The sequence below is a fragment of the Pygocentrus nattereri genome, chromosome 2, assembly GCF_015220715.1.
Source record: "Pygocentrus nattereri isolate fPygNat1 chromosome 2, fPygNat1.pri, whole genome shotgun sequence".
Taxonomy (NCBI): Eukaryota; Metazoa; Chordata; class Actinopteri; order Characiformes; family Serrasalmidae; genus Pygocentrus; species Pygocentrus nattereri.
Window position 1 is genome coordinate 38,840,816 of NC_051212.1, and position 13,988 is coordinate 38,854,803.

Here is a 13,988-nt window from a genome sequence, read left to right on the forward strand (position 1 = left end):
GCCCGTTAGTACGCGCTCTCTTCAGGAAAAAGGTAGAATACATATTTAATGAAAAATAATTACACAGAAGCCTCAGCAACACACAAAATAATTAAATCTTTTATATATTGTGCATCACATTTTGCCTTTATTACAGCTTCTGTTCTCTCACAGTTAAGTTCTCTCAAGCACATTCATCTTGACAGCTACACATCATTTCAGAATCAGCGCCGAGTCGTATTCTCACAATGGAAGGATGGATGGAAACAGCCTGTGAATTTTTTCAGATCTGACGTAGAAGTGGAGCTTGAATGAAGATTAATGGAGAGATTTTTGGTGGTCTGTCAAGTTCAAGATTGTTAGGTAAATCTTTAAATTTTTTAAACTATACATTTTTAAAATTTATTTTAATTTATTTTTCCTCTTATGCAAGTGGATTATTTTATATCTAATTTTAGAAATATCTCCTGAAAATAAATAATTAAATACTTCATAGCAGTTTTGGCTAAAAATTAAATATATGAAAGGTGGCCTCTGACTTTTGTGCAGTACTATGTATACAGAGCCGTCACTTTACCACAATGTGCCCATTTCATAAGAGAAAAATACTATATAGGCACAATTTGTAGGTTTACTACTACACAATATCCAGCCAAGATGGGCTCTGTGGTAAGAAACTGACCACTAATGACAGGCTAGAGGAGAGGTAATACAAACTGCACATCAACGGGTGGACAATGGACTCTGTACACCAGCAAGGTGGAGCTGCAAGGTTTCTAATAAAGTGGCCAGTGAGTGCTTATAGACATTCAAAGTTCCCACCCCTAGACAATTTCAAAGAGACAGCTCTCTTAGCATCTGTTTTATTGATTGTATACAAAAAAGTATGATATGACATAATGCATTCTATATATAAGATATAACATTTTTTTTGACATTCAATGTACAAAAAACCTAGATAGATACAGTAAGTCTTTAAAAAGCCACTCCAGACCTGAAGACCGGAGGCAGTCAGTAGTAGTTTTGTTTCTTATGCATGTCGTCCTGTTGCAGAGCTCAGCCAGCCCCTCTGCCTTCCTCTCTTACGGCTCTCGGCCCGACGCAGATGGAGAAGACTACAGGCGATGGCAGGGTGGGATGGGTGAGAAGGCGAGCAGGGGAGAGGCACACATGCCAAGAGGAGATGGAGGGGAGAGAGGGAGCTACACACAGTGCACTAGTGCTTTAGACAAAAGGGTTTACTGACCTCTGGAGAAAAAAAAACTACATCCCAACAAAAAGCAAACAAAAAACTTCCACTCTATTATGGCTGTGCTTCAGCTGAGTGTATGGAGAGACTCAGAAGTGGAGATTATTCTGAAATTCTACAATGACTGCTCCACCTTTGCCTGATGAGCAGCAATTTGCATTGTGCAACATTTATAATGAGACTTGTGCGAGTTTTTGATTGGATTTCTAGCTTTATGAAACAGCCAAAGAGTGAAACCAATGGATTATATAACAACAAACTAAAAACTGCCACAAGCTTATATTTCCATATAATCCTTAATCCATCCTTTTCTTCTCATTTAAAGAAAGAGTGCATTTCTTCAGTTTTTTGCACAGTTACACTGAGTGACCTAGTATGGCCACCTTATTAATCAACATAAGTGGATCTCATCACTAGCTAGCTCAGTTGGATATGTACAAACACACAGCAAATCTTTGAGAAAAAAAAGGCCTAAGCGGCACTTATTAAAGATAAAGGAAAAAAATCCCAATCCCAAAGTAAAGCATGTCATCCGGCAGGCTGTGCTTTAAAACATTGCCTCAATGGAAAGAAAACGCCTTTCACATGAACCCTAAAGAATGCATGGCTCTGATGAGAAATTAAAATAAAACAATGATATGCTCTATGGACCATCCTCAGAATGTGCCACCAGCTTTAAACAGGAATGTGCTCACATTCTGTTAAAACTGGATCTTTTTTTCAGTTTTAAAGGAAAATTCCAGCCTCTTTCATCCTAATCACTATTTGCTACATCTGCAGCATACAGTCAATTACCACAGAAAATAGTTTCAACATGTTTCACTGTACATAGGAAAGAAAAGAAAACCTATTGACTCTAAACTCACTGGGCAGTTGGTGAATTCTATGAATAAGCACTTGAAATACTAAGCCACTGCACTCTAAATATACAGGTCTTAGGATAATTAGATAGGTTTTATCCGACTTTTGAAGACTGGAGTGAGACAGTAAGATATAGAAGTAGCTCCAGGTGCTTAAGCTCTTCTATGAGATCAGATGTGAAAATTCTGCCCACATGCAAATGTTTTACAAAAACATATTTTGCACCAATGTTTACTGACAGAATTCAGTAACTGCCTAGTAGTTTCTATAATGAGTGCATTTACAATCAGTGAATCACACTGAAATTACTGTCTGCTCTAATCAATTGTACAATACATGTGCTAAAGATAGAGATCAGGCTGAGAAACACTGAATGAGCTAAACATTTAGGAGACTATAATTTCTCTAAATTTCAATACAGGTTGAAGGTCTGCGTGTTCTTGAGTATAACGTATGAGAAAACTTTACACAATCTTTTCCATTAATATCTATTGTCATTCACTGTTATACTGTTGTCATACTTGCTTACATTACAATACATTTTTTGTTGAATGCTCACTGTCCTATATTTGATATGCTGCAATACATATGTTTGTTGCATGTGAACTGTATGGTCACAAATTGTATGTCTACTACATTTGCACTACTGTAGACTAGATATGATCTTTGTTGTACTGTACACTTGTATACTGACAATAAAATACTGAATTGACTTCATCAGCCTCTGGATATATGTATGACGATAGCATGTCCTCAAAGTCTGCCTATAATAATGTCCACTGCAGTAGAAGTAAGCTTTTGAACCACAATGCATCCGTAAGGCCATTTAGAAAGTAGAGCATGTCTGGAAAGTTGAGCCAGATTTGATGGAATAAGCTAAGACCTTTGAATCTTCCCAGTGTAAGCGGAGCACAAAAAAAGAAGTAATGCAGAAACGGAGAGGCAGCACGCACACGGCACATAAAGAGGCATGGCAAGGAGTCAAAGTGAAGGTAGGCAATGGGAAATAAAGGACAGGAAAAAAAATGTACTGGCTTTTTTGAAAAGGCTTTTTGAAAGGGAAGGGAGAGTTGCCAGGACATCCGCAGTGACCTCCTCCTCAAGGCTGAATTGAGCAAACAGCATGAAAAAATATGAACAAATCTCACTCAACACAGAAACCCCAGTACAAATCCAGCATTCCCTCATTTGTCTCCTCACAAAAAGTCTGAAGGCATCAGTTTGGTGTTTGTAGGCAGTAACAGAAAAGCAAGGGAGCAATATAAGATCAAACCAAAACGTACAACAGGCTTGCAAAATAACTGTAAAAACCAACAAAATACTGCAGTTGAAATAAATCTTTTCCTCCAGTGATTTAGAATCTGGTTTTGAGGCTCTGGAATGAGCATGATCACACCCTCATAGTACCCAACTAACATCAGCCAAGATGGTTCTGACCCCCTTAAGCTGAAACAGCATGGGTGTTAGATGACGTGCCACTGGCTATGTCCGATGTATGATAGCATGACAACATAATTTTTTGAGGCAGAAGTGAACAATTAAAATAACAGCTTGCAATGGAGAGTCTTCTTTTGTTTGGAGTTGTGGAGAGGTGACCATCAGCAGCTTTCTCATAGTCCTTTTTCATTTTTAAGCAAGAGTTCCCTGCTGTATCCTGCTTTCTCCAGGAGAAACCATCAGTGCCTCAAACCCCACCAAAGACAGGGGTCCAGGCAGCACATGTATTGGAGACACTTATGTATTAGTTTAAGCTTATCCAGGACCATCCAGTTCACTCAGCTTTTAATATCCCCAGGGTTTCTCTTTATTAGTGTATGTAGTTCCCTGGTTGAAGTCATAACGCAGGAAAATAGAAACCATACAAAATAAGAAAAAGTGGGAAATTTAGAGAGAGAAAAAAGAGAAAGATGATCCACAAAGCCTTCTTCAAGCACCGGTTAAGCAACTTCAGCTTCAGAGATATGAAGAGAAAGAGTTGGACGCTGCAAGAGCTGCAGGTACAATGACATTCATTTTCTGCAATGTACAGTAGATTCCAACTGATTTACATCAAGCGAACAGGGCGCTCCTTTCTTAAAATTCGGGTTGACGAGCCTAATCTCCTCAAAAGCAACACTCCTCCTCCAGACACACTGTTTAGTTTACATCCTCCAGTTTTCAGAAGAATGTTTATTGGAGCAGGGATTCATCCATATGTGCTATGGCTTACTGTGCTCCATATGTGAGTCCCTTTAGGAAAATATCTGCTTGCAGACAGACCACAGACCATTTTCACAGTCCACTTCTTCAAATTTCTGTGTGGATTTGGATTTCTGATTATAGATCCACATCAGTCCTGCTGCTGGAGGGCCCCGCGTGTATTCCTGAGAACTAACCTGTTCAGCATGTCAGTGCTGCAGTTAGAGGCGGACGCCCAAGTCAGTTTATGTGTGCACATGTTTGTCTGTGTGTATGTATATATGTGTGTTTGCTGAGCTGGACAGACCTGGCCTCAGTCTATCCTTTGATGGGTCTGGGAGGGGGTTTGCCAATTTCCACAGAGATGTTGGTGTAGAGTGGATACTTTTTAATGGAGACCAGGCGATACGTCAGTGAGCTGATTCCATCCTTCCTCATAGTGTTCTTTGTGTTCTGGATTTTATTGAATCTGTTGGAAGAGATGAAGAAAAAGAAACATGACCAGCTGTATTACAAAGTACATGTCTAGTATTTAGCAGTGCCAAAGTCAGCTTGATCCCTAGTAGTATATAGTTATTGTTGTTTTCTGTTAGGGCAATATGAAATCATAATGAATTTATAATGGTTATATAAGTCAGTGCTAGACAAAATCCCTGCACCTCCTAGAGTTTGCATCTGCAGTTTCAGCTTAGTTGGGGGCATGGCATAGCCCCCTCTGGCAAACTTGGCATCTCTACTTTTGTTGAAGAGCTGGATTTTCTGAGAAATTAACAAATATATTTATGTCAATCAACATTCCGTGTTGAAGAATGTGCTGGAATAAAAGTCAGTCTTTATCAGACACAGCTGAAAGACTCTGGAAAAGCTAAAGAGTGGTTTGCTGCCATAAATGACCCGAACTCCAACAAAAAAAACACTATTATATGCAATGAGAACAAGACTGGAAAGTAAATAAATGAAGTGCTCTCTGGCTTTTGTACAGTACGCTTACATATTAAACATTTCCACATTTCCATTCCCATTCAACTGCCTTTTTTCCCCAAAACACTGACAGACACTGAAAAATGGTAAAGAACCTCTTCTAGATTGCTGTACCACTGACAGACAGCAGATGGCAGAACTGCCAAAGCAGTGAAAAAGCAGTGGATGCCTCTTCAGCACCTCCATCCACCAAGCCTCCTCCTGCAGTCTCACGTCGAACTATTCTCATTCTTCTCCTATTCGAAGTGCACAGCTGAAACAAGATAGTTTCCCTTGAAACAGTGGTTTCATCTTCAAAGAGCAGCCCATGGCTTTCACAAGATGTCCAAGTTAATAAGAGAGACATCAAATACATTGACTCCACATAACATCCTTCAGCACTGATCTACAGAATGAAAAAAGTCTCACACCACCACACTGAATGCAAATGAAATGAGCCTTAAGCCTACGGCTCTGTCAGATAAAGAGAATAAGAAAGGACAAAGAGAGAGAGAGAGAGAGAGAGAGAGAGAGAGAGAGAGAGACAGAGAGAGAGAGAGAGAGAGAGAGAGAGATAGAGAGAGAGAGATTCTAGTTTCAGTCTAATGGGAGGATATTTAAATGAAACAGACTTACTAAACAGCACAATATGTATGCATTAAGATCCATCAGACGCCAACAAATGATCTCACAGTGTAGCTAACATTCCTCGTCAGTGCAGACTGCCCTAATAACCCTTTTTGAAGGTAAATGGACATTAAATACCAACTGTGCCTTTTCCATGTTGTAGATTTGCATCAGACATACTCTCTTCTGAGTATAACTGACACATCCACAACATACATGTCCTGTAGTTCAGAACAGCATGGCCTCCTTTTCCGAGGGCATGAAGTTAAAGCATGTTACACAATTTGCACCTCCTTGTATAATTTCACAGATCTGACCTAGCAGTTTTCCACTTTTATACACAAGTGCTCAAAGTGTTCACAGCAGAAGGGCATTTTCACTTCAAATTGACTTCATATTGACAAGTGAGGATAATTAATAAAAAAAGAAATTAATAAAAAAAAGGATGTACAGCATAATAACCACCACAGTAACATGTCCCATGACATCTCTGATCGTGTTCCTATATATATATGTATATATATATATATGTATATATATATATATATATATGTACACACACACACACACACACACACACACACACACACATAGTATAGATGGAAAAAACCTACCTTGATTTACTATTTCTTGATTTTCTAAATGTAGTCAAAGCTGAGCATGAACTGTAGATCCTGAAGTACAAGCCTGCTGTGCACCTTCTGTAACCTGTCCTTCAACTTTTTATATACTGATACTGCACCATGAGGCCTGAGTATGGCCAAAGTGCTCAACGTATCTAAATCTAAATGCCTCCCTTTCCTGGCTAATAGTTCTTTCTTTGTGCAATCTTTCAGCAGATGTGCGTTCCACAGTCTTGATGTAATTCAAGACTGTAATTTTTCACTGGAACATTGTTTTATTATTTATTATTATTTTATTATTTATTGTAGAAACAAACTGTATACTCTTTCCTTTGTATCTCATGCCAAATAAAATGCTTTATATAACTGTGCTATGATCATTAATCAACCAAACATTCATTCATCTGTTCTCTGGTTTATGTCTCTTTCCTTACTTTTATCAACAACCAACCTGCCAGAGCCAACGGCTTATAAAAACAGTGGCCAAGAACAAGCTGACTCCCTGTTATTGATGTACAGGAGGTACAACAGGTACTAGGTCTTAGGACAGAACCCTGAGGGACCCCACAAATTATCTTTGCTCTGATAGTGTTCCAACGTTATTGTACATCTTAGGCGCGATAATACAACTTTTTTTTTTTAATTGATAGCTTTCAGTTTGCATAGCAAAACAGTGGCCAGCAGTGCTAAATGTAGTTGATGTAATCTAGATACAATAATGAGGGTACAGAAGAGCATTCTTGTCTAAAATAAACTGCATGCTATATAAAATCATGCACTAAGATTTTCTAACCATTTGTCTAGGGAGGTACTTTTTTCTACAACCTTGGACACAATGTTCATTGGTCTGTAACAGTGTTTTCTAAACCAGACCTCTGGGACTCCCAAACAGTCCACACTGAATTATGGCAGCTACCAACACACCTGAACAAAGCTACCAAGTACAGCTATACTGGGAGCTGGGATAAGGTATGAATACAAACTGTATGAGGGTTCTCAAGGACTGAACTGGTAAACACAGACCTACAGAAACCTTACCAACAACAGAGTTTTTAGCTCTGGAGCTCATTGGATGTTTCTGGTAGGTGTTAGTTTAACACCAAGTCACATAATTTTAGCCAAATTGTAGCTCTACTCTCCAGCATTTTCTTTATTTTTACTATGGAAAGTACAGTGTGAACATTTAAAACCAGTGTTTTCAGAACACAACAGACAGAAGGATAGAAGCAAGAGTGAAAGGGAAGGTTTACAAGACAGTAGTGCGTCCTGCTATGATGTATGGTTTGGAGACTGTGGCTCTGTCCAAAAGACAGGAGGCTGAGCTGGAGGTGGCTTAGATGAAGATGCTGAGATTTTCGTTGGGAGTGACAAGGATGGACAAGATTAGAAATGAGCAGATCAGAGGGACAGTGAAGGTGGAGCAGTTTGGAAAGCCAGAGAGGCCAGGTTGAGATGGTTTGGACATGTGTTGAGGAGGAATAGTGGATATATTGGTCAAAGAATGTTGGAGATGGAGCTGCCGGGTAGAAGGAGAAGGTAGACCTCAGAGAAGGTTTATGGATATGGTTGGTGTAAAAGTAGAGGAGACAGTGGATAGGGCAAGATGGAGGCAGATGATCCGCTGTGGCGACCCCTAAAGGGAGCAGCCCAAAGAAGAAGTAGTTTTCAGAACACAACAGGGTGACTCAGGTCTGCACTTGGGATTAAGTGTTTTTTCCCCAGACCACAATGACAGTCCTCAGGGACCTTAGAACCTGTATCTGTTTCCTTGTGATTGAACCTGCAACCTGTCAGTTCCCAACCATAAGGTCTGAATCACAACTGAAGCCTGCTTCCTTATCAGCCAGGATTGACACTATGGACCAGTACCTAAGCCGCCCTATTCAGTGCCAGAAAAGTTCTTTAAAAAATTACATCTGTCTGAAGATTTTCTGCTTAATTGACTTGGAACTTGACAACCTGAACCTCTCCTGTAGAAGCCACAACAAAAGAGAACAGAGTTAAATGAGTCCTCCTAAAGTCTGGCGTGATTTATACCCAGCTATCAACTTCCATATCATCGGGCAAGCCTGCAAAGCCTATTAGTGCCGCTAGACTGTCCAAAGCCTATGATTTATGTCCACAGGTTGAATGACATTAGTGAGTATGAGAGGGCTCATATTAGACTGGAGTTAATATTCATGAAGGCTGGTGTGCGGAAGTGCTAACTAATCAGTGGAATGTTGATGAATAGTGCACTGCCTTCCTCTGGCAAGTGTGCTGTCTCATTACTAAGGCTGCAGCTCTTTCGCTAAAGTGACCAAACAAAGGTGCCTATGGCAGTGACAGAGTGGTAGAGAGGGTAAACATTCATCAACAGAAACAAACCGTCTGGGCAAACAGCAGTCATGCCTGGAAAACGTAAGCACCTTCTCTCCGCCCTCCTCTCTCTCTCTCTCTCTCTCTCGTTCTCTTTCTCACTGGACTTATCTACAGCAAGAAACACTAGCATGCAGTATTATAAAGGCAGATAGAAGCCCTACTGGACACTAACATTAAACACATTCAGGGGTCAGAGTGGAGTTCACTTGCTCGAGGCAAACTCATCCATTTTCAGGGGGCCTAAGTTAGAGGCAGGAACTTTGTTGGGTGTTTAGATGCAATCTTTGCATTTTACAGCAGAAGTGGTATCTTCTGCAATTTCCCTCTGGGATCAGTGAAGTATTCTGATTTTAATTCTGATTCTAAAAGCAGACCTTTAGCCTGTAGTTAAAGGTGAATTCCACCATTTTTCTGAATTTCTGTCTAATTAAATCCTTAACATGTAGACAAAGTCTTTCAGAGTGGTTTGATATGAAATGCTCAGTTCTAGAGAAACTTGTTAAGTCAGAACTTTTCACAGTGGTGCTGATAGGAACCAGAGGTCTGAAGGTCTGAAAATGCATCTAAAAAGCTCCTTCACAGAAAGTTATTACACAAAATGGTTACAAACACATCGCCTGATGCAAGGGACGTTGTCTTTTTGCCTATTTATTTTTATTATTACAGACAGAGATAAAAAAATAGCAAAATAAAAAAAACATAATTTTCCCAGATTTACCATTATTTCATCATCATGTAAAACATGTAAAATATACAAATTGGTTCACTGATGATTTAGTAAATAAAATTTGTATATGCGTTACAGACATGGCCACCTCACATTAAACCACTCTGAATGAATGTTTAATTCTTATTGATATAATTTTGAAAAACTGGTGGAATCCTTTAAAGATACTACAAGTTGTTTGTTTATGTAGAAGACTACCCTCAAAATTAGTTCATGATTAAGATATGACAGACTCCTGCTTAATCAACCCTGATGGAGCAAAGCTATGGTCCTTACACCTTTAATCAAACAGGAGGCCAACCATGCACTTCTAAACATAAAAAGCCAGGAACACAAACACGGCATCAACACGAGCTGCTTAAATAGACAGCCGTCATTATCTAAGGGCTCTTAAGCCTTTTGAAAATTCAAGGAGCCTTTTAAGCTAAGACTAAACCTCTTATTACGCATCATGAGCCATCTTGAAATAATCCCCCCAAAAATCAAGGGTGACTGAGATCGTTTTGCAGAAGACTCTCTCCCCTTCTCCGTAATGCTAGTAGTCATATATGGATCAGAAGTTACAATGAGCTGTTTCTAGCTACCTATACCTTAATCCAGTCTAAGCAGATTCAGACAGACCATGGTGAAGAAATCTGTCAGAGAAATAGAGGGCAGGGTTGAACACAGTGGCTCTAAAAAAAAAAAAAAAAAAAAAAAAAAAAAAAAAAAAAACCCATCCCAGTCCCACTTACACTATGGATCTTCCTTTGTTTCACATGAACAGCTAGTTTATCCTTCAGCTAGGGACCAGCTGACACTTGGCACATCATAAAAAGTGATACAGAGTCAAACTTTGCTAGTTTGACAGAAACAGGTTCTTTATGACTCAGAGAAAAGCATGCTGGACTGGCTTAAGAGATGAACTTTAAGTAGTACAAAGTTGAGCCAAAACAAATGTAACGTAAATGATCATTTTACTGATCTCTATAAATCTCTATAATTCAGTCACTGTAACTTGACATGGTCCATTGCAGATTAACTTACTGAATTAATTCTTTACAATACTAGTGACAGGGGTCGTGATGTCTAGCACACAAATACAGACACCATTTTATTTACGTTCAAAACCAACCAGTAAATCTTCACGTCTTCTGAGTTTTCAAAAGGTAATATTGACAATGGTGAAATGGTGGTTAAAAAAAAAACAAAAAAAAAAACTTTCTTTAAGGTGGCTTTTAGAGCATTAAACTCTTCTGACCTCTGGTTCCCATCACCACCGCTGTGAATAGCTCTGACTCTGTAGTTTCTCTAGAACGGTGTGTTTCACAGCAGACTACTCTGAATGATGACTTTGTTTACATCTTTACCATTTAATTATGCAGGCTGTTTTTTCGTTTAAATTGGTGGATTTTCCCTTTTACATTGGTCTAACTTCATGGAAACCATTGGTTAAATGTATTGGGGGGGGGGCATAGCAAACTTAAACATGCAATACAATGACACTTGCATTAGTAGTAATTCAAAAATATATTGCTTTACAGGCTTTTGTGTTTTTTTTTATTTAAAGCATATTTTGTGTTAGGGCCGTACGGTGGTGAGGTGGGTAGCACTGTCGCCTCACAGTGAGGAGGGCCTGGGTTCGATTCCCCGGCCGGGTGACCAGGGTCCTCTCTGTGTGGAGTCATGTCTGTGCGGGTTTCCTCCGGGTTCTCCGGTTTCCTCCCACAGTCCAAAGACATGCAGTCAGGCCAATTGGACATGCTAAATTGCCCCTGGGTATGAGTGTGTGAGTGACTGTCTGTCTGCTCTGCGATGGACTGGCAACCTGTCCAGTGTGTATCCTGCCTTTCGCCTGTTGACTGTTGGGATAGGCTCCAGCACCCCCCCACGGCCCTGACGGAGAAGCGGCTTGGAAAATGGATGGATGGATATTTTGTGTTAATTATTTTACCTAAAGGCACAAAACCACATGTAAACACTATATTCCTTTGAGATTTTTTTCTTCACTAAAAGTTCATTTTTTTGTATTGTATCTTATAAGAGTAGTATTGGGCAGTAAAAAAATGTATTTCACAGTATGGCAAAAAATTCTGTTGGTCTCTCTATACCATGGAATAGTGTGTTTATATACATATTTTTAATACCATTTAAAATGCTGAAGTAAACCTATTTTCTTATTATTGTGTCCCTTCATTTTAACAATAACCATATTTAACAACTGAACTAAATGCAAAATGTTTTTTATTGCATAAAATAGTGAAACCACAACTGAGCAATATACAGATAAACCTTTGAGGTATACATTGTATCATGTAGCAGCTTTTCTTTGCCTGGCAAAATGGTGTCAAATGTTTTTACATACAGATTTCTCAAGTGATATGTTCTGTCTGTGCGTTCAAGACACTCATGCTTAGATCTACAATCATCAGACACTGCTGGGGTCTGGTTGATATTACAAATAATTTACACTATCACCAGCAGTGAGCACAAGGCCTAGAGACTGCTGTGTTGTCTGATGGAGGGAGACAGTACAAAAGAGACAGAAGAGCAGCAAATGGGCTGGTGTCCATGCTAAGCTTAAGGCCAAGATCTTGCGCACGGACAACAAAGTGGTGCACAACTTTTTTTGTTTCATTCAGCTAAACAGGTTAACATTAGCCTGTTGCAATGTTTGTACATTCTATTTTGTGCACTTCTTTGTGGGACACTTGTATAGAGGCTGTGACTAATACTTTTAGAAGAATTAATCCAGTATACAAGATGAAGGAATATATTGCATACTGCTGTCTCAGATTATACTGCAACTCAATGTGACACATACTGTATTATGAAGTGCAGTACCTGTCAATATATCAGCCCTATTGCTACCTTATGAATCCAGATTTAGGTCCCATTTAAGCATCTACTGTCCTTACTGCAAGAGAATGCAATGCACAAACTGTAAATATAGAACAGGAAAACATAACACCAGGCAGGGCTGAATTTCATCACCCACTGTTTGAGTGAGAACTGGAGAATGGTAAAGCGCTTTAATTGACCATCAATACAGTTATGCAAAGTGGAAGCATAATGAAAATTACAATTACACTTTTTGATGAGCAATTTCCATTGACTATTATCTCTGATGAGCCATAATTAAAGCGCTTGTCTATCCTGCTCATTTGTAAGGTGACATTTGGCTAATACAGGCTAGCCTAAAACTGAGTGTGTTACACTTGTTTTGGGGAATGAAAGTGGTGGTGTTAACATGTGCAAAGGCCCGTATTACCAGAGGACAGCATCTATATAGTGTTCATCAATAAAGCACTTAACCCATCACTTCCCCCATTCATGTGCATTCTTCCAGCAGATACCCTCTCAAAAGACTTGCTCTGGGCTAACTAAAGGCTATAAAAAACACTCCATGGCAAATTTCTGAGTCCGTATGGGTGGGAGCAGAGGGAGGGGTCGCAGGTAGCCGATTATTCTGATGCATGACAGAACCCAAACAAACCGCCTGTCTGTGACAGCAGGCCCACTTCAGCACCACTAGATGGGGTTCATTAGTGTCAGCGCAGATGTGTGGCTCTCCACCACTCCTCCTTCCCTCCAGTGTAGAGAAAATTAGCATGTAGCGTGCAGCTAAAAGAGAGAGGAGAGCTCATTATCTCCATTATCTGAATCAGTTGTTGAGAGAAAGAAAGACAGAGTGGGGGCAGACAGAGCAGAAAGGCAGAAAGAAAGGCAGAAAGGCAGAAAGAAAGGCAGAAAGGCAGAAGGAAAGAAAGAAAGAAAGAAAAAGATGAGAGACAAAGCAGAGTGAGAGAGAGAGAGTGATAGAGAAAGAAAGGGAGAGAATGAGATACAGAGAGAGAGAGAGAGAGAGAGAGAGAGAGAGAGAGATATATGATGGGCAGATAGATGATGGAAAGGGGAAAAAAGAAAAAAGAAAGAAAGAAAAGATGGGAGAGACAAAGCATGAGAGACTTAAAAAGGTGGTCAGACAGAGCACTAACGGAGAAAAAGTGATAGAGAAAGAAAGGGAGAGAATGAGATACAGAGAGAGAAAGATGGATAAGCCAGACATGTAGGCAGAGTGGAGAGCGAGAGATGCAGAAAGAGAGAAAGAAAGTGCACTCAGATCCATTCAGTGCTGAGATGAGATGACCTGCAGCTCACGGCAGAGAAAAGACCATCGCCAACTTTTAATGGCTGTCCTGCTCTTCTGTCTCACCCTGAGCCCCATCTACAACTGATAGAGCGAGCTAACCTCTCATTGCCTGTGTCAACTGCTGGAATTGTTTTGCAATTTGTTGTTCTTCACTGCATTCTCTTTGCCTGAGAACAATCCATCTTCACAACCCAACATACAAGAGAAGGAGCCTCTGATTGGGCTTTTTATATTCAGCAAAACCCACTGATACCAAGACTTTTCCAACTCTGAATAAACTCTTAACACAAG

General features: G+C 39.7%; 1 protein-coding gene across 1 annotated transcript in view; it reads right to left on the minus strand.

Annotated features, from left to right (window-relative positions):
- Nucleotides 1-828: 828 nt before the first annotated feature.
- b4galt2 (UDP-Gal:betaGlcNAc beta 1,4- galactosyltransferase, polypeptide 2) overlaps nt 829-13,988 on the minus strand; it is a 173,820-nt gene continuing 160,660 nt past the window's right edge. Inside the window, exon 7 of the mRNA XM_017702703.2 lies at nt 829-4,736. Within this exon, the coding sequence (XP_017558192.1) occupies nt 4,586-4,736 (151 nt within the window). The 3' untranslated portion in view covers nt 829-4,585. The remainder of the gene's footprint in view (nt 4,737-13,988) is intronic.